Raw genomic sequence first — 19,487 nt, forward strand, 5'->3', positions numbered from 1 at the left:
GCCCCACACTCATACAATGCCAATTCGCCACCTGGGCACCTACACAAAAGCTCTGCTTTCCAGATCTGTGCAACAGTGGGTCCCCAGCCCATCTAGTCCACCACACAATCTAGGTCACTACAGTGAATAAACCCCAGCTGCTACCCTGGACTACATATCACAGAGCATAACAAGATGCCCACATCACTGTGAGCTTACAACTTAGAAGCCCATGCTGAACATTGGCCCTCCAAACCCACCCAGGCACCTTCAATAGGCCTCCTCCTCAGTACCCTCATCAACAGTGCAGCATACTATCCCACCTCCCCCTTCTAGATTGTATGCTCATGGGCAGGGTTATCTACCCCATTATAATGTGTCTGTCCACTCTCCATCCACTATGTGTGCCCTGTCACATCCTATGCAGAATACTTGTGGTCAGCCAAGTGATGTTAGAAATTGCATCCACTAATTTTATTCTGTTTCATTCATGTCGGTCATGCCTGTATTAGGCAAAATTCTTCTGTCCGTCATTAATTTTGTGCTGCTGAACTGTAATTTTCATGCAAGTCATTGGGCACGATTCAATTCTACGCGATGTAAATAGCGCCGGGAGATAGCTCCCGGAGCTATTCAATTCATCGCGATGTTAGGTCGGGGAAGGCTCGTTCTCGCGCCTTAAACAGGGTTTTTAGGCGCGATAACGGGCATTCCCCGACCTAACTTCCCGGCGTGAGGCTGTTTTCCCAGCGCTAAGGGCAGAAAACAGCCTCGTGCCTTAAACTTTCAGCCTCCCAGGATGCACTAGGGTCCCCCTCCTATACCCCGCCCCCGAGCCAAGGCACCTCAGTTAGTTATCAAGCCATAGGCCGGAGGAGGAGAAGGAAGAGAGAGAAAGAAGATCTGGATACACACAAGAATCACATTCTCACCAGAGGGAGACGGGAAAACCGGTGACCAGACCAAAGCCCATCTGCAGCACAGGTGCGACAGGGCGGGAGTCCTGTGGAACCCTATGGACTTCGTAGAAATAGAGATAACAAAGGTAAGTTCTTACCATATCTCATATTTTCTACTTCAGGGTCCATAGGGTATCCACAGGATACCTTGGGGATGTCACAAAGCAGTATCCTTTAAGGGTGGGGACGCTCCTGTGCTGAAAGGAGAATCCGCCGCCCGAAGGAAGCATCCTGAGAAGCGAAGGTGTCAAACCTGTAATACCTCACGAAGGTATGGACAGAGGACCATGTAGCAGCCTTGCAGATCTGGACTGCAGAGGCACCACGTCGAGCTGCCCATGAAGGACCCACAGACCTAGTGGAATGAGCCTTCAAAGAAGGAGGAACCGGCAGACTTTCATGAAGATAAGCTTCAGAAATAGCCATACGGATCCAGGCTGCCAAAGTTTGCTTTGAAGCAGGCCAACCCTTTTTACGGAAGCCATAGAGGACAAACAAGGCGTCCGACTTCCTAAACGAAGAAGTGCGGTCAACATAAGTCCTTAAGGCCCGCACAACATCCAAAGTGGCCTCACCCACTGAAAGACCAGGTGAGTTAAAGGCCGGAACAACTATTTCCTCGTTAACATGAAACTGGGAAACAACTTTGGGAAGAAATTCAGGCCGAGTGCGGAGCACTGCCCTGTTCCCATGAAAAGTCAAGAAAGGGGGTCTACAAGAGAGCGCCCCTAAATCAGAAACACGTCTGGCCGAAGCTATGGCCAGAAGGAAAACAGTCTTAGCTGTTAGCCATTTAAGATCCACTGAGCCCAGTGGTTCAAACGGCGGTCCCTGGAGAGCCCTCAGGACCACAGCCAAATCCCAAGGCGCCACAGGTGGAACAAAGGGCGGCTGAATGCGGAGAACAACTTGCATAAAGGTGCGCACATCCGGGATTGTAGCAATCCTACGGTGAAACCAGACAGACAGGGCCGAAACCTGTACCTTCAAAGAGGCAAGGCGAAGCCCATGATCTAGTCCCGCTTGTAGGAAGGCGAGTATCCTAGACAGACGAAACTCCCGCGGTGCATAACCTCTCGGTCGACACCATTGGAAGAACGTATGCCACAAGCGATGGTATATCCTCGCGGACGACAATTCCGAGCTCGCAACATGGTACGCACCACAGAGCTGGAAAACCCCCTGGACCTCAACATGGCTGTCTCAACAGCCACGCCGTCAAAGACATCCGAGCCAGGTCCGGGTGAAGACAAGGACCCTGCGACAGAAGGTCCGGTCGTAGCGGCAACCGCAGAGGACTGTCCACGGACAGACCCTGAAGGTCTGAGAACTAGTGCCGTCTGGGCCACGCGGGAGCTATCAACAGGAGCGTCCCTCCTTCCTGTTTGAATTTCCGGATTACCCGTGGAAGAAGGGAAACCGGAGGAAACAGGTATGCGAACCGGAACGTCCACCGGACGGACAGAGCATCCACCAGAGACGCCTCTTCGTCTCTTGTGCGAGACCCGTACATCGGCAACTTGTTGTTGTGCCGGGATGCCATGAGGTCGATCTCTGGAAGACCCCAACTATCCACCAGCAGTTGAAAAATGTCCGGGTGCAGGGACCATTCCCCCAGATGAACGTCCTGGCGACTTAGAAAGTCCGCCTCCCAATTTAGCACTCCCGGGATGAAGACCGCTGATATGGCCGGAAGATTGCGCTCCGCCCATACCAGGATCCGAGAGACCTCTACGAGAGCCGCCCGACTTCGGGTTCCTCCTTGCCTGTTTATGTAGGCCACGGTGGTAGCGTTGTCCGACTGGACCTGCACCGGACGACCCTGGAGAACCCGATGTGCCTGCTGGAGAGCATTGAAGACCGCACGGAGTTCCAAGATATTTATTGGAAGCTCCGCTTCTGTCGGCGTCCACCTGCCCTGGAACAAGTGTGGGCCCGAAACTGCTCCCCAGCCCCGAAGACTGGCGTCCATTGTCAACAGGACCCAATTTGGTACCCAGAACGGACGTCCCTTGCTGAGATGGGTCGTCTGCAACCACCAGGCAAGGGACAGGCGAACCTCCGGGGTGAGCACTATCGTCTGGGACTTTAGAGACTGAGGCAGCCCGTTCCACTTGGACAGGATCAGGTGCTGCAGAGGTCTGGAGTGAAACTGGGCATATTCCACCATGTCGAACACCGACACCATGGAGCCAAGTAACCTCATCGCCAAGTGTAGAGACACCCGGCGACTGTGCAGACAACTGCGCACCCTCGACTGTAAAGCAGAGATCTTTTCCTCCGTCACAAAGATCCTTTGCTGTCCCGAGTCCAATAAGGCTCCGAGGTGCAGAATCCACCGAGACGGGATTAGAGTGGACTTCTGCCAGTTTATTAACCAGCTGTGCCGTTGCAGTAGCGCAGTGGTCAGGTCCAAGTGGCGTAGAAGGAGCTCTGGAGATCCTGCCACTAATAAAAGGTCGTCCAAGTACGGCAACATGCGGACTCCCTGCAGCTGCAGAGAAGCCGCCATGACCGCCATCACCTTGGTGAACACAAGCGGTGCTGTCGCCAGGCCAAAAGGTAACGCCCGAAACTGAAAGTGGCCGCTGCGGATTGCAAACCTGAGGAACTGTTGATGGCGCAAAAGAATAGGGACATGCAGGTAAGCGTCCTGTATGTCCAATGACACCATGTAGTCCCCAGGTTCCAGCGCCAGAATGATGGACCGTAGGGTCTCCATCCGAAACTTCGGCACCCGCAAAGACTTGTTGAGAGCTTTGAGGTTGAGAATTGGACGATACGACCCATTGGGTTTCTGCACCAAAAAAAGATTTGAATAGAAACCCTGGCCCCTCTGGGAGAATGGAACAGGCACTATAACTCCAGCCTGGAGCATAGTGTGCAATACCTTCCGCAGCTCCGTGGCCTTGTTCCGGTCGGATGGTAGACCCGTGGTGAAGAATCGAGCCGGGGGTCTGTGCCGGAAAGAGAGGGCATACCCGTGGGAGACCACCTCGAGAACCCAAGTGTCTGTCGTGGTGACCGACCAACACCGGGCGAACTGCAGCAGGCGGCCTCCCACTTTGGGATCCCCCAACGGGAGGCCCGGACCGTCAGGCCGCAGGCTTGTCATCAGGCTTAGGGGCCGGACGCCTGGTACTCCATGCCTGCTTCCGGGGCTTGGCCGATTTTTTGGGGCCAGCCTGTCGGGGAAAAGACTGTCGTTTGGGCCTGCCCTGGGCCCTATAAGACCAAAAGGATGATGGTCCTGAACCAGAAGGAGCCGCAGCCGACATGCCGATTTGGCTGCCGCCAGCGTGGCCACAATCTTGTCCAGATCTGGACCGAAGAGAACGTCTCCGTTAAAGGGCAACGCCTCCAAACCCTTTTTGGAGTCAGTGTCCGCCTTCCAAGATCGCAACCACATGGTGCGACGAGCAGCCACCGCTGCTGAAGAAATTGGAGACACCAGTGTACTAATGTCTAAGGCCGCCTCGTTGATATAAGTGGCCGAATCACGGAGATTACCAATCAACTCCATTTGTTCGGCCGGACAGTCGGAATCAAAGGACGCCTCCAATGAATCCGCCCAGTGCCCCATAGCTTTGGCAACCCAGCAAATGGCCATAGCCGGCCGCGCTGCCCCCCCCCCCCCCCCCCGCAAGGGAATAAGCGGACTTCAGGCAGATCTCCACCTTGCGGTCCGTAGCATCCTTAAGGTAGAACATGGATGGCATCGGCAATGTGGCACTACGGACAAGACGTGTCACATGAGAATCCACCTGTGGAGGGGATTCCCAGTTAGCAAAATAATTATCCGCGAATGGATAAGCCACCGCCAGGCGCCTCTGTGGCTGGTATCGCTTGCCAGGCTGTTTCCACGCCTCCTCTAAATGGTCCATTAACTGACCCGAAAGAGGAAAGACTGTGGCGTCACCCTTGACATTCTTAAAAAAGGCATACTTTGATTTAGCAGCTGGGGGAACTTCGTCCTCAATCACCAAGGCTGTTCGGACTGCCCGAATAAGTCCAGGAATATATACCTTGGACCTAGCGTCAGCGTCCATAGTTCCTGATCATAAGGATCCAGAATCTCCCCATCAACAGACGTCCCTTCGTCATCCTCATAAGGAGCCGACAGAGACGCCACCGGCCGTTTATGTGGCCGCATCACAGTCTCCCCCTGCAACACATCCGACAAGTGCTGTACAGAACTCGTCAGGGAGTTAACCCACGCCGGCTCCTGAGAAACCGGGAGAGGGGAAATAGGGAGACTGCGGGGTACCACCAATTGTCTTGGGAAACCCTGCATGGGTGACGACACCACTGACTGCTGGGACAAACCCATCTGTGTAAACGCGGGCTGCGGAGCTAACTGGCCCACTAAGGTTGTAAGCGCCTGAGCGAAACAAGCCCAGGGCGGCTCCTGTACCGGTGCTGTAACCGTAAGAGGCCGCGCCATTGACAAACACTGCCGGCAGAGGCCCTCCGCGCTACCCTCCCCCTCGCTAAAGGTACTTTACACATAGTACCATCATGTCTGAAAGTGATTTTCCTCTCCGGTTACAGTGTACTAAGTATGTGACCCCTCTCACCAATTGTATTTTAAAGAGGTGAGAGACCACCCTGCAGCACCGCACCGCAAGGGCTTAGCAGAAAGAACAGGGACAGTAATAAAGCTGACAGTCAGAATAGAAGATACAGGCAGCAGCGCTAGCACAGTCACATACAATGCAAAGAAAATCAATTCCTGCACTAACCAGCGCTGATCACTCAACTACACAGACACAGGGCCTGGTAGGACACAGCGCTGCATACACAGACCTGACCACAGCGGAGGAGAGGTATGCGGGGGGACCCAGACCAAGATGCTTCCTTCCAGGCTTCCAGCAGCGTTCACCATGCGTTCAGGAAGATGGCCGCCGAGGAGCAGAGAGGAGGCTGGCCTGGGGGAGGAGCGCTGCCACAGGGCCAGTCGGCAGAGTGCAGAGAGGGCTGTGTGCAGCGGGGGAGGCGCCGGCTGTGAGACAGGGAAGGCGCGCTCCCCTGGCATGCATTTAACCCCTGGGACGCCGCAGCGCTACCGCTCTGCTGCGGTCCGCTGTCCCAGGGGGGTAGTGGAAGCGCAGTTTCTTACCTGGCTCCACGCTGCAGCCAGTCCCCAGGGAGCCCCCTGCCTGGGGACTCAAGACCATGTAACAGCGGGGACCCACCGCGGGACCCCGCTGCTTACCTTGATGGTCCGGAACATCTGGGGTCACCGCTAGCTGTGACCCCAGATGCTCACCAGCATCCCCGGATCGGTACCGGCGTTCTGGTACCAGCGGGGGTGTAGGGCAGACAGCATGGACGTCAGGACTGACTCTCCATGCTGTACATCCAGATGTGCAGCCACAGCTGCATGCAGAAAAGCTTCAGGGGCTCTTCTTAGCCCCCACTCCAACAGGTGCACCCGACGCCGGCCGGGCACCAAACTAAACTGAGGTGCCTTGGCTCGGGGCCGGGGTATAGGAGGGGGACCCTAGTGCATCCTGGGAGGCTGAAAAGCTTAACTCTATGGTGCCCAGCGACTGACGTCCCACCTATACCCCCAAGGTATCCTGTGGATAAAACTTAAAGTTTTTTATTTCTATTTAGCATAACTTGCAAACAAATAAAAATAATTCAGGTGACAATTTCTGCAGCAACAAAATGTCTGCAGCACGTAATGTAGTAACTTAACAATATGGGAGGTTGTACATTAGAATCTGAATTATAAACTTTATCAGTACATTTTTTTTTTTAATATTGTACAGGTCGAGTCTCCCATATCCAAATATTCCGAATTACTGAACATTCCGAAATACAGATTTATTTTTTTTTAACATGACTGAGATAATAAAACCTTTGCTTTTTGATTGTTCAAAGTACACAAACTGTGTTTAAGGCACAAAATTATTAAAGATATTGTATCACCTTCAGACTGACTATAAGGTGTATGTATATGAAACATAAATGAATTTCATGTATGTACACACACCTTGTTTGAGCCACAAAATGATTGAAAGTATTGTATAAAATGACCTGCAGGCTGTGTGTATAAGGTGTATATAGAACATAAATACATTCGGTGTTTAGATATAGTTCCCATTCCCAAGATATTTCATTATGGTATGCAATTATTCCAAAATACAGAATATTCCGATAGCCAAAATACCCCTGGTCCCTTTTGGATATGGGAGACTCAATCTGTAATCTAAAATGGCTGGCGGGCTGCAGTCTTCATCTTTATATTTGGGTATTTTAAACTGAAAATAGATTAAATTGCATGAAAATTGGATAAAAAAACTAAAATTTTTTTCTTTCGTTTGCTTTTATACGTACTTTAGCTTGTGCACACCAGTATCATTAAATCAGTGTTACATTGATGTTGATTACGAGAGGTGAACAGAGTGAAGGCTGATATGCTCTACTTTCCTTTGCCTATTTCCCATTTATTGCTCTATTTCTACATCAACCTTCTTCACTCAGGTCACATATTCAAAAGAAAGGCTTTCCCTTCCATGCACCACACTGTTCTATGCACAGAACTCCTATACATTTGATACCTACCCTGCATGCATGGTTGAACTGTGATTTAGCCCTTACTGAGTATCAGCAGTGCAAAGTAACAATCAATGTGCTGCCCTAATCTCCACCACTTCTGTTAATATGCTCATTGGTATCACACAATTTACAATTTCAAAATTGATCAGGGCTACTTGTAAGGACCAAAACCAAATATCCTATGGTCTACATAGATTTAATGAAAATACCTGTATTTGCGCTTGCACTTGCTGGGTCCCAGCTGCCTTCTGTGCCTGAGCTAATGAAGTTGTTAAGAACTGAGTTTTAATTGCCGGCTGGCTGGTGTAGGTGACTTTTTGCTGCTGAGATGCAGTAGACACTTGAGGTGTAGTTATCTGGAGGGAAAGGTAAGACTGAGCATTAAAAGCCCAGGGGAAAAGCAGACAGGAAGAGATAAACATAACTGCCAATCAAACATAAATATACGTATACATACATTATATTAGAATATTCAGCTTAACATCCCGTCTTGCAGTAAATTTAGGGGGAATAGCCCAAAAAGGAGTTTTAAAAAATGTTAATAAAACACGTATCTTAGCAAAAACAAATATACAAATATTTTTTTTTTTTTTTTTTTAAACATGCAATCAAAAATTATGGAAGCTAATAATTCTGATACATTTCACTCAAAACTAATATCAGACAGAACATCTTGGGGCGTAACTGAGACTTACCTTCTGTTGTCCTAAGGTAGTCTGTGACTGGAGAGCTTTCTGCTGCTGCTGGGTAGTTTGGTGATGTTTCAGCTTCAACAAAGGCTGCATATGCAGCGGCTGGGCCATAACCGTCTGTCCTCCTAAACACCACAAAAAAGTAAATGTACTCATTACAAAATGGTACACAAGTATAAACCAATGATGAACTTTATCCACTTATATATCCTAGTCAGGAAGAGTGTTCTTCTATATCTGACTAAGTATATAGTTGTATATAAATACAATCTTTATATTTCTTAAATTATACATTTGTAAAGACACGAAGATGTTCATGTAAGTTCATAAATGTATTGGTTCTACTTTTTGGCTTTGCCACAATACAGTACTCAAGGTAAAATCCATCTCTTAAGTTTATTTGGGTCACAGAAACAATAGGGTTAGGACCCCATCACTTCGAAGCAGGGCACTAGAACACTGAAGACTTGTTAAGTCCTCATGTAACCTTCCATCACCAGTCAGTGTATCACATGATACATGGAAACAGAGCAACAAAGAAGCATTGTTGGCGAGTACTGCTCTGTATAACCCTGTAGAATTTTACACCAAATATAAAGCTGAAGGAGAAAGAGGGATTTTGTAAGGGGACATAACAATAGAAAATCCTAACACCCACAGTATTGAAGGAAGGAAATGAGATTAGCCTAAAGGATTTTCATGACATTTACCCAGGTAAAGACATTTACACTATAAACTTTGGTAAAGCTTATAGTGTAAATGGGGCCCAAGTCACCAAACTTGTTCACAAACACACAGATTGGTTGGAACTGAGGAGCTTTCAGATTGGTTGGAACTGGTTATCTTAGCATTAAGTCACCCTTCTTATATCATAGTCTTGGCCAGTGTTTCCTACACATTGGTCTTTACTGGTTTTCTTTTAAATTGTTTAAAAAAAAAAAAAGTTTTATTTTCTTTAATTTGTTTCTTACTTAAAAAAAAAAAAAAAAAAAAAAAAAAGCTGCCGCCACCCACATTGTTTTTGAGGTTTTTTTCCCCCATGTTAAATTTGTTTTTATATGTGTATAACAGCATTTTAAATATCAATTTTGACATGGAAATGTGGTATTTCTCCTTCATCCACTAGGGGACACTGGAGTTCAAGACAGTGGGGTATAGACGGTGGTAGAGTAGAGCCTGGCACTTTAAATAATTTAGAAGTGTGACTGGCTCCTCCCCCTCTATGCCCCATTAGCCCCAGTTTTTAGAATGTGCCCGAGAGAGCCGGTCGCACATCAGGCTGTCTCCAGCCTTTCCATAATTTAAACAAGCATTGAGGACAGGCAGGCTGCTTGCTGTGGCAGTCTGCCTGCTACGTGGGAGCCGCCGGGAGGGCACCACACGGCTACTGCAGCCTGTGTCCGGTGACCCTGAGGAGGGGGCACAATCATGGAATCATCGGACCCTGCATGGACCCGCCACTGCTGACATCGGCATGTGTCCGGGTTCCTCGCCGCCCCCTCAGCCCAGCATCCCGGCCGCAGCAGCCTGTAAGTATAACCACTGCTCCTGATTAGCAGGAGCAGTGGTTGTAAAAAGCTGGGCTCAGTGACAATTGCGCTGTCACTGTTAGGAGAGACCCAACCCTCCCCCCTGCACCACTTCTCCCTGACCTCCGAAGTTAGGCATCCCGGTGAGAACACCGGAGCAAGCGGGGGTCGTAGGTTTATTGGCGCGTCATGCATACTAGTGGCGCCATCTGTGGTCGGGCTCTCCCTCAACTGCCGCGTGCACGCGGCTGTCAGGGGCTGCCATATTAGCACTCCCCTAGTAAAGAGCTTTTAAGCAGTGCAGTTCTCTAGCACCGGCGCTGGCTTTCGGGGGGGTCTGTAAGGCGGGCTGCCTAAATTAAGTCCCGCAGTATACAGCCTCTATTGCAGCTCCTTACAGAGCAGCCAAAGGTCGGCACTAGTGCCGGGGCTCCGTTCCCGGCAGTGAAGGGGCGGGGCTTAGGTCCGACGGCCATTGCAGCGCCCTAGAGAGCAACAGGCGCCGCCCTTCTCCACCTATCTGCCGTAGTAGCCGCACGCTTCAGCGCATGAGATGCAGGGAGAGGTCTGGGCCCCTGAAGAGGCTGCTCCGCGGGAGGCTCAGTGATGAATGCAGCGCGGACCAGTGCCTGCCAGAGCACCCCCGCTTCCCTCTTAAGGGCAGTGGTAAACACCTGTGTACACACAGTTTAGTTAGTTTACACCTGCTGCACTGCTGTCCAGCTATTTGCACCCACCCACACGCAGTTGCGCATGCTAAGTAATTCAGAGGGTGCACTATAACTCCGCTTGTGCAGTTCTGTTGGGGGGCGGTGCTAGTCAGGTGGAATATATATTTATGCTACACAGTTCGCCCACTATCAGGCTTCCCGCTTCAAAGGGAAAGCTTTATACAGCCTCCGATTCAGCAGAGCCCGCCGCAGCTGAACCTGGCTGTGTCCAGGTCCCCCGACCCTCCCAGAGTCAGTGGGGCCAGCCGCAGCTGAACCCCGCTGGGTCCAGGTCTCCTGCCCTGCCCAGCACCTTAGCTGCATATTGCTTACCTATCTTGTTTAGTAGAGGAGGTGTTACTTAACGGGGTTGTGACAGGCGGTGCTGCCGCACTCACTCTGGTAACTACGCACAGCTCTCCTATTATAAGAGGAGACACTGTGGCCCCCACCCCCTTTTGCTCACAAGAACAGCCTGTGCAACCATAGTGTACAGCTGGCAAGTCCCAGTAGGGCTTTCCTTTAGTTATATAAGGGAAGGGACCTGTGTTTGGTGCGGCCTGCACTCCAGCGACGCCATAGTTTTCCGGTCTCCTCTCACATGGAGGCGAGTTCTGCATTGTAGCTAGTGGCACGGCTCTGGGTAATTGTATTCTACATGAACACGCCCGATCTCGTCTGATAGTACTTCCAAATGCACATGAAAGCTTTGTGCGGACTGGACATAGTCCCGCCGTTTTGCAGCGCTGGGTATTAACCCCTGTCAGGCTTCCACTTGGTTCTATAGCAAAGGGCGCCTAGCTTAATCTAATTGCCTGACTTCCGGACTTGCTCTCCGGTTAGCGCGCACTCCGCGCCCGGAATGAGCTTGAATAGCAACCAGCTAATGCAGTGAACTGGTGAGCAATACACAGTGGGTTCTAGTCCCATCTATGAAATATTTATCATAGCCTGTGAAGGCTACCTCATGGTGCACTAGTTACCCTGCCTAAATGAACATGCATATACGTGGCAGCACATATACTAAATTATAGGCTGGTTTTAAAAACTTCCAGTTCTCACCAGCCTTCTGTGCTTCCCTTAAAAGGTATGCATATGTGCATCTATATAGATTTATATCTTATGTGCTCCCTTGGCAGCACACACAAGGATAAGTTAGTGACGCACTGCCAGGGAGGTGGTTACCGGTAACAGATACCAGTCTGGGACAGCGCGCAACAAAAATATCCTGCCCCAACGCTGTAGTAGAATGATGGCCACACACGGCACATGAGCCGTAAGGCACATGTATGTATATATATTTGTATTTTATACTAAGCCCTGCCTTAGAACATATACATGTCTGGAGTGAATTTTGTCCTGGGGCTCAGTTCCTTCCATGGCTCTACTATGGCTCATGTTTTAGTTTAAATAAATAAAATTGTCTCCTACTAATCTTGTATGTAGGTACGCATATGTGGATATCACTTCTTATCCTTACCATAAGAACAAGGGTAGGATCTGTTCTGATCAGTTTTATGTCTACCTAGCATGCTGCAACTGGAGGCTTGACTCTCCTGAAGCGGTAGTTGGTTCAAAACTCCACTTTACACTATCTCTCCCTAGGGATTTGGTTGTGTTTATATATAAATATATATATATATATATATATATATATATATATATATATATATAATGTGTGGGATGCCTACACCTCCACAATCATTAGGTTACCTATAACTCCACGGATGGGAAGCCACCTAGGAATTACAGAAGCTGTAGGCTTTATCAATACAGTGGCTCTATAAACTAGAGTCATGTTCTGCAGCTTACATAGTGATAGTCACAATTCCCTAAGTCATTGCTTCTAGTATGGACCCTATACATGACTGGGGCCTTCTTGTGTGTCCACACATGTATATAAAGATATGTGCTTACACCCTCCTGGGGTGTTAGTTCTGTTCCCATCAGTCTTTATCTACGGCGCCCCTTTTCGGGGGACCTTATTATTATTATTATTATTTACAACTACACTCCAGTAGCGCACTTGGTAGCAAACATACACCAAGAATGCAGGACATATATATGGCATTCTGATCTCCTGGTGCAGGAGTCTGACAAGTAAACTTACTATGTTGGCACTAACTCTTCCTTTCAAAGAGATTGCCTTCTCATGCAATTATGTTTATGTCGGTGTGTACGTGGGTGTGTATTGTGTGTGTGTGTGTGTGTATGTGTGTACGTATATATATATATATATATATATATATATATATATATATATATATATACATATATATACATACACATATATACATACACACTATAACTATTCCTTGTATGAATATTTCCTAAGATATGTCCCTTCTTTATTTGGGATAACTAACACATTCTATGGCTATGTACAGGTACCCTTCTCAGTATCGATTCTGGTACTCCATATTATTGTCTTGTCGCATATCTCAATAAAAGGAGTCTCTAAAGGGCCCCTAGGTACATTTCTATCAGTACATAGAGAATCCAGGTTCTATTCCATCCTCAGGGCTTAATTAATTTAATTACATGAAGGCCTATGGCCACCCGCTGATATAGGCAGGGTCAGGCCTGGGTTGTATTAGATTGGTGGGCATAATATGCACTTCACCGTTATAAGTGTTAATGTAAGGATACTTACACTAGCAGACTGTTTTTGGGGTATATGTATAATCTCTATATGGATACACATCCCTAATGGAACATGCTCAGGTATAGAGTCCTGTTGTACAACCTTCTTGTCTCCACTAACGTTTTGCTAGTTTCTACAGTATTTTCTACTGCACATCTCCAGACTGAAGTCCGCGCTGTAGAGCATTGGTCTCAGCCCATTGAAGCTACTCCATACCTAACGTGGCAGGTTACTGTGTGATGGAAAAGGTCAGTGACATTCTACATAGTGTCCAGAAAGCTTCTGGTCGCTCACAGGTAAGAGCTTACTAATGCCTCGGAAGATCCTATTTCATGCAACCTGACATACATAGTGTTATTCTCCCTTCCGCACCCTAGCTGCTGTCCTAGCAGCCATCCACTATTTTAATCAGGTGGCTCTACACTTTAGAGCTTTCCTGGTGTGTGGGTGCATAGTTCCAACATTGAGATTAGTGACACTATTCTACTGAAATCTGTTGGGGTTATGGACTGAAGCGCATCTCTGGGCTAGTGCACATCTTTACATTACAGTGTGACAGTCACTATGTTCTATGCAGGGGGCCTGGTTGGTTGGTTTTCCTGTTCAGTATCTGTTGATATTTTCAGCACACTGACAGATGCCTGACGGGTACCTTCATAGTTGTCCTAGTGCTCTAGCCTTGCTGTATGGGATGCTTCCCTATATTGGTAGCGCTCCCTGGGTGGCTATCGCATCCATGCTCTTTTACCGCTAGGGTATCCTGGTTGTTTTTTTACTATGTTCGGGCCAGCAGTTGCTACTGACTACGCACTTCCATCATGTTGGAAGTTGTTTGGAGTTTGTGGCTGTGGTTTTCTTTTCAGCTGCAGGGTTTCAGTGACTGTTTTCTCCCTCTGTTCTCAGAATGGGTTGTTCTGCTGTCTGACCCTCTGAAAGGAATTGTAGTCTCAATCCTCTCGAATCCGCCTCATGTCCAGTGGGATCTCTACTCGTTGGAGACTTCTATGGTCTAACCCTTCCGCTGGTTAACAACCTTGTAGTAGTTGGACATCTAGGATGGTTCAGGGTGACTGTTCGGTCTTGCCTTTTGCCTCCCTGCATACTCTTTGTTGGAGTTTGTGGACAGGATCAGCTCTGTATCTGTAGATTGGTATCGTTATATTTCCATCTATATGATTTAAGTCCAGCAGTGCTGGGATTCTGCTATCGGCAACTGTTGCAGCTTCCTGTTTTCGAATCGGGTACGATTTTCTCGAGTTTTGTTCTCGTGTTCCTGCCCTTCTCCTATGGATTCTGGTTGGGGTTCTCTGCTCCCTGCGCTCTGGCTTGGTCTGTTTCAGCTGAGCTTGCAGTGTTCTGATGCCTCTCATCTGCGGGTGTTCTCTGGCTAGTCGTTTTTTTTTTCCACTCGATTTACGCAGTAGGTTTTGGAATTTCTGTGACTGTTCAGCAAGGAGTTCTCATTGTCTCCTGGCTCTACGGCACTTGATCCTCAGCTCTTGCCTTTCCATTGGGCCTCCGTTTCTGGGCGGTCCCGGCTTCGGTTTGGCAGAAGGGTCAACAAGTTCTCCGCGCTTCCCACCCGGGAGGTTGGCTTTGGGACGTCCCCACTGTCTTGAACTCCAGTGTCCCCTAGTGGATGAAGGAGAAAACAGGATTTTGGTATTTACCGATAAATCCCTTTCTCCGATTCCACAGGGGACACTGGACGCCCGCCCAGCGCTGCGTACTTGCCGTTTTGTTTGGTCCTTATATGGTTGTGTGACTGCATGTGTTCCCTGCAGTGGGTTCCTGTGTTCTCCTTCAGTCGGTCTTGTTCCGTTCTGTGGTCTTCTCCTTCTCCTCATATTCCTGTTATCCTCCGTCTCCTCTCGGGCTCAGTTCTTAAACTTAGGCTGATGGGGCATAGAGGGGGAGGAGCCAGTCACACTTCTAAATTATTTAAAGTGCCAGGCTCTACTCTACCACCGTCTATACCCCACTGTCTTGAACTCCAGTGTCCCCTGTGGAATCGGAGAAAGGGATTCATCGGTAAGTACCAAAATCCTGTTTTTGCAAGAGGAACAAAAAACAACTTGAAGCCATTGAATCTGGAATTTGAAAGAGAAATACTGGTCTTGACCCATCTGTATGTAGACAAATGTTTTTGATTTCTCTAGCAGAATTAAATTCTTGGATTCCCAACAAACACCCAATTTGTGCGATGGTGGCTTCTTTCCTTTCATAGGATGTGGACAGAGAAAGAAGCATCAGTTTCAAGTGGCCACTCAACCTTGGAAAAAATAAAATAAAAAATAGCATACAGTATTATCAATGAGTCAGCCGTGCTCTCCCAATAAATACGCCCAAGGAGCAGCAGGGACTGTATTGGGCAAACACTAGTTGGTTGAATACACATGCTCCTTACATGACACCAGCTTGTCTGGTCCTTGTGGAATATAAATGCCATTTTGGATGAGACGATCCAGCTGGGACAAGAGCTTCCATAGTCTTCAAACTGAACATCTGCATCCCACATCCTCCCGATCCAATTTAGATCCAGCAGCATTTATTTTGACTTATTCTGCCTGATCAGTCTGAGAATGTGGAGGAGGGTAATGCAAGGAAACAAGCATATGGAGTCATAGTCTCATGGTCTTGGCACACCCACAAGACATTCCCCTGTTCCTGGGAGCATCAGGAAATCCAGTTCCAGTGTGGTAAAACAAGCTGCTGTCGAAAGGCATACTGGTTGAGTAAACCACACAGACTGTCAACAAGCAGGGTCATTCAACCTCAATGTTCTCTTCAGCTAAATATTTTGTCTGCACAAGAATGATATACTGAACTTAATTGCCCCGCCAGCATCTTGCTCTGAATTTTCAAAGTCAGGCTTCCTATTCTCCTGAGCAATCACAGGTAACACCAATGACAAGAATCTAATGCTAGATAAACAAGTCAGGCACCCAAAAATGTCACCCAACACCCCAAAAACACACAGGGGTTGGGAAATAAATAATGATCTTGTGGTCTGATGGAGACCACAGAATTGTGGCTTTGCAGCTCCTGTAGACCAAGAAACAACAGTGCAATGCAGAGGAAGCAGCAGCTAATAGCACAAAAACGATCACACAAGTCTCATCTATGTACTGTAATTCTTGGTGCAGCAGATAGATGCCACAGTTCAGGCTTGAACATTTACACCACCACTAAGATCCTCTCCCACAAGTAGGTATCCAAAACTTAGCCCTAATGATGCTGGCTAACACTGCAATTGCTAATGCCCTCATTCCTGGGCCAGCCAGCTGTGAGCAGAAACAATGGGCTGCAGGGGAATGTAGCCGACATAAAGCCCCTGCTCACCATCAGCATTTGCAAATGCACAATACAGGTTAAGACCTAGGTTGGAGGTAGTGACGAGGAATAATGCAATTGGAGAAACCAAATCAGGATTCCCTATTGCCATGCTTGGGCTACCAGTTGATGATGACCAGTAAAAATATACTACTGTATTCCCAATTTCTCACTTGCTCGTGTTCATTGTTGTTTTGTTTGCTTTTTGTTAGTTACAGTGAAAATATCTGATACTCCTTCAGCATAGGTGGTCGTGTATGTTCTTCAATTTATTTTAAGTGCCCTGCTTGCTAGGGATGGAGTAATATTGTAATGACCCTTTATGTTGACAAAGGCAAAAATATTATCTTTGTGTTCATGGCAAATTAAAGTTTCCCTTGTAGTGTTTTTATCATTAGTTTATCTTATCGCATTCATTATATTTTATTTACCCACATAAAAGCCCTTTCAATAAGAAACCAGCAGAACATCTAAACATCATATCATAGCTTTTGAATACAGACAATACTCAATCTATGAATACAAACTATTGTTTTTTGTAGTGTACTTACAGGTTGCAAAATTGGGTCCACCAAAACAGAATCACCCATTGTCGGTGGTAAGCCAGGTAAAGAGAACCATGTAATGCACACATACAAAATAAGACTTTACATGCATCAAGACGTACAGTACTCATTGACATTTATACTCTACCAAATTATTCTGTCCATTGACACAATTTACCTGTTACTTTATGGGGTTGATTGATAGAAACACTGATCCCTGCTACTGTAACCGGAAGGGTGGTGACACCTCCAGATGAAACAACAGCAGATACCACTGGTGGCTTTGCCAAAGCCACCTGTGCGGTCTGCCCTGGCTGCGTCTGGATCTGTCCCTGTGCCTGCAGCTAAACAGAGAAATGCATTAATGAAAGTCATTTAATCATGGGCAGTGTAGTGCTCTTATGCTGTATATGACCAGTTTTGATCTTACCAGACGAGTCATCTGTAGATTTGCCACTGTAGCTCCAGTGAGGACAGCTCCAGCACGCGAAGCAGTCATCGTTGCTAACTGCTGTCCTTGTTGTGGCTGAACCTGCACTTGTGCTGTGGTGCCAGTTAGTGTTCCTGTCTGAGCCACCTGCTGGGAAAGTTGCAGCTTCTGCTTCTGTAACTTCAGTAACTGCTCCTATCGCAGAGAATCAACAGGTACAAAATAGATGGCATTACATTATTTTGCAAACATTTTCTAGGCTGCTATTGTATACTTTATTTACAAATTTAGTGACAAAATATATATATATATATATATATATATATATATATATATATATATATATAAAAAAAAAAAAAAAAGAAAAACCATGAGTGGTGAAGACATTATGGAAACATTCCCTGAGCAGGACAGATGAATAAGAAATCGTATAAACAAATGTGCAAACTAAATTAGCCCATTCATGTGCAGTTCTGGTCATTTAGAGACAATTTGGTCTGAAATTACCAAATTTGCTGGGCAAATCGATGTGTGTATGGACACTTATAGTTGTCAAAACATTTGTCTGCCAAAAAAAACAAATGTGTAAAAGAAAATAATCAGTATGGCCTGAGTTCAAATGATTAAAGTTACTACAGGTACTTTGACAGGATTGGTCTTACTTAGCCTCCTTGCTCCACCAAAGGTTACAGGGTGTGAGCTTTTTGCTCTTAGCTTACTACCACTACTACTGTTTTTCAAACCAGTCACTCAAAGACAGTAAGTGTCAACAGCACACCAACACGGTGTCACTTGTGGAAGGGTACCGGCTTCTTTCACCATTCTCCATCACTGGCAAAGTTTTACTGATTACTCTTGCGGAATCCCTCCTGACCACTTACTTTAGGTGCAGATTAGCTGGTAGAACTTAGACAAAGAACCTTGGGCTCAATGCAGGGTAATGGGTCATTTTACTTTAATCACCATTAAGTCAGTGGTGGGCAACAGAAGGCAGAGGGGCTGCATGCAGCCCTCAGCTTCTTTCTGTGTTGTCATATCTGTTTGGTATAGATTGTACCACTTGTCCAAAAGGGGTTGGGTACGGAATCCAGATGGTCAGAATACAGACAGTGGCATTCCGCCAAACAGAATCCAGACACCCAAAAGGTAAGTAGCCCAACCCTAACCCTCCCTCTATCACACTTTTTCCGCAGCCTAACCCTATCCCTCCCCCTAACTTCAATACTTACTGTCAGGATGTCTGCGGTTGGGATTCTGGCACCGGTATTCCAACTGCTGTCAGGTTTCCGGTCCCGGAATCCCAACCACCGGGATGTTGACTATATCCTGTTTAGAAGGCCTGCTGACCTATTATTACAAATTGGTGCCTCTTTCATTGATAAAATGTATCGATTTAATTTACTTATGAGATTAAATATAATGTGCAGCCCTTTTGAAGAGTGCTGGTCCCCAAAGTTTACCAGGTTGCCTATTACAGATTTAAGTGGTGGATGACGGGAGTATTTGTCCCTCTCTCCATGTACAGTCAAAGCCTGGGGAAGTTTAGCCCCCACTTGTCTCTTGCATCACAGAGCCTGTGCTGAGTGTTTTTATGTTTTGCCTAGAGTGACCTCCATGGTTTGTCTCCAATGTGTCACCTTCAAAGTTGAATTCAACTCTTGAGCAGGAGAGGTAAAGAAAAAATGCATAGTATAAAAAAAAATTAAAGAAAAGATTAATACAACTCCTTTAATCTTGGGACACCCAGGGAGCAATGTTCAGCAGAACCACTTCAAAGCTGCTGGGAAGGACTCCATAGCTGCCGCTCCCAGCTCCCCAATTTTAAACCAGAGATAGCAACCTAATACCACTGAGTTTTCCTGAAAACTACCAGCCTCCAGAATTCAAAAGAACCACGCAGGATTGCCTGGGACGCCTATGGTTCTTCTGAACCCATAATCGGTACTGGAGTTGCAGCAGCCTGATCCCCTTCTGAGTTCTTTCACACCAAAAACTGGATTTTGGTACTTACCGAAAAATCCCTTTCTCAGATTCCACAGGGGACACTGGAGCTCAAAGCAGTGGGGTATAGACCGTGGTAGAGTAGAGCCTGGAGTGTG

General features: G+C 47.2%; 1 protein-coding gene across 4 annotated transcripts in view; it reads right to left on the bottom strand.

Moving 5' to 3' along the window:
- LOC148512088 (E1A-binding protein p400-like) overlaps positions 1-19,487 on the bottom strand; it is a 206,846-nt gene that overhangs the window by 14,626 nt on the left and 172,733 nt on the right. For 3 of the 4 annotated variants that reach the window (XM_088482082.1, XM_088482081.1, XM_088482084.1), the window contains exons 47-50: positions 17,389-17,583; positions 17,137-17,302; positions 8,201-8,322; positions 7,715-7,879 (exon numbers count right to left, since the gene is read on the bottom strand). In XM_088482082.1, coding sequence (XP_088338208.1) covers positions 7,715-7,879; positions 8,201-8,322; positions 17,137-17,302; positions 17,389-17,583 — 648 coding nt within the window. The remainder of the gene's footprint in view (positions 1-7,714; positions 7,880-8,200; positions 8,323-17,136; positions 17,303-17,388; positions 17,584-19,487) is intronic. The other variant, XM_088482083.1, reaches the window with a different exon arrangement.

This window comes from Taudactylus pleione, unplaced genomic scaffold (genome assembly GCF_031769625.1).
Source record: "Taudactylus pleione unplaced genomic scaffold, aTauple2 ptg000282l, whole genome shotgun sequence".
NCBI lineage: Eukaryota > Metazoa > Chordata > Amphibia > Anura > Myobatrachidae > Taudactylus > Taudactylus pleione.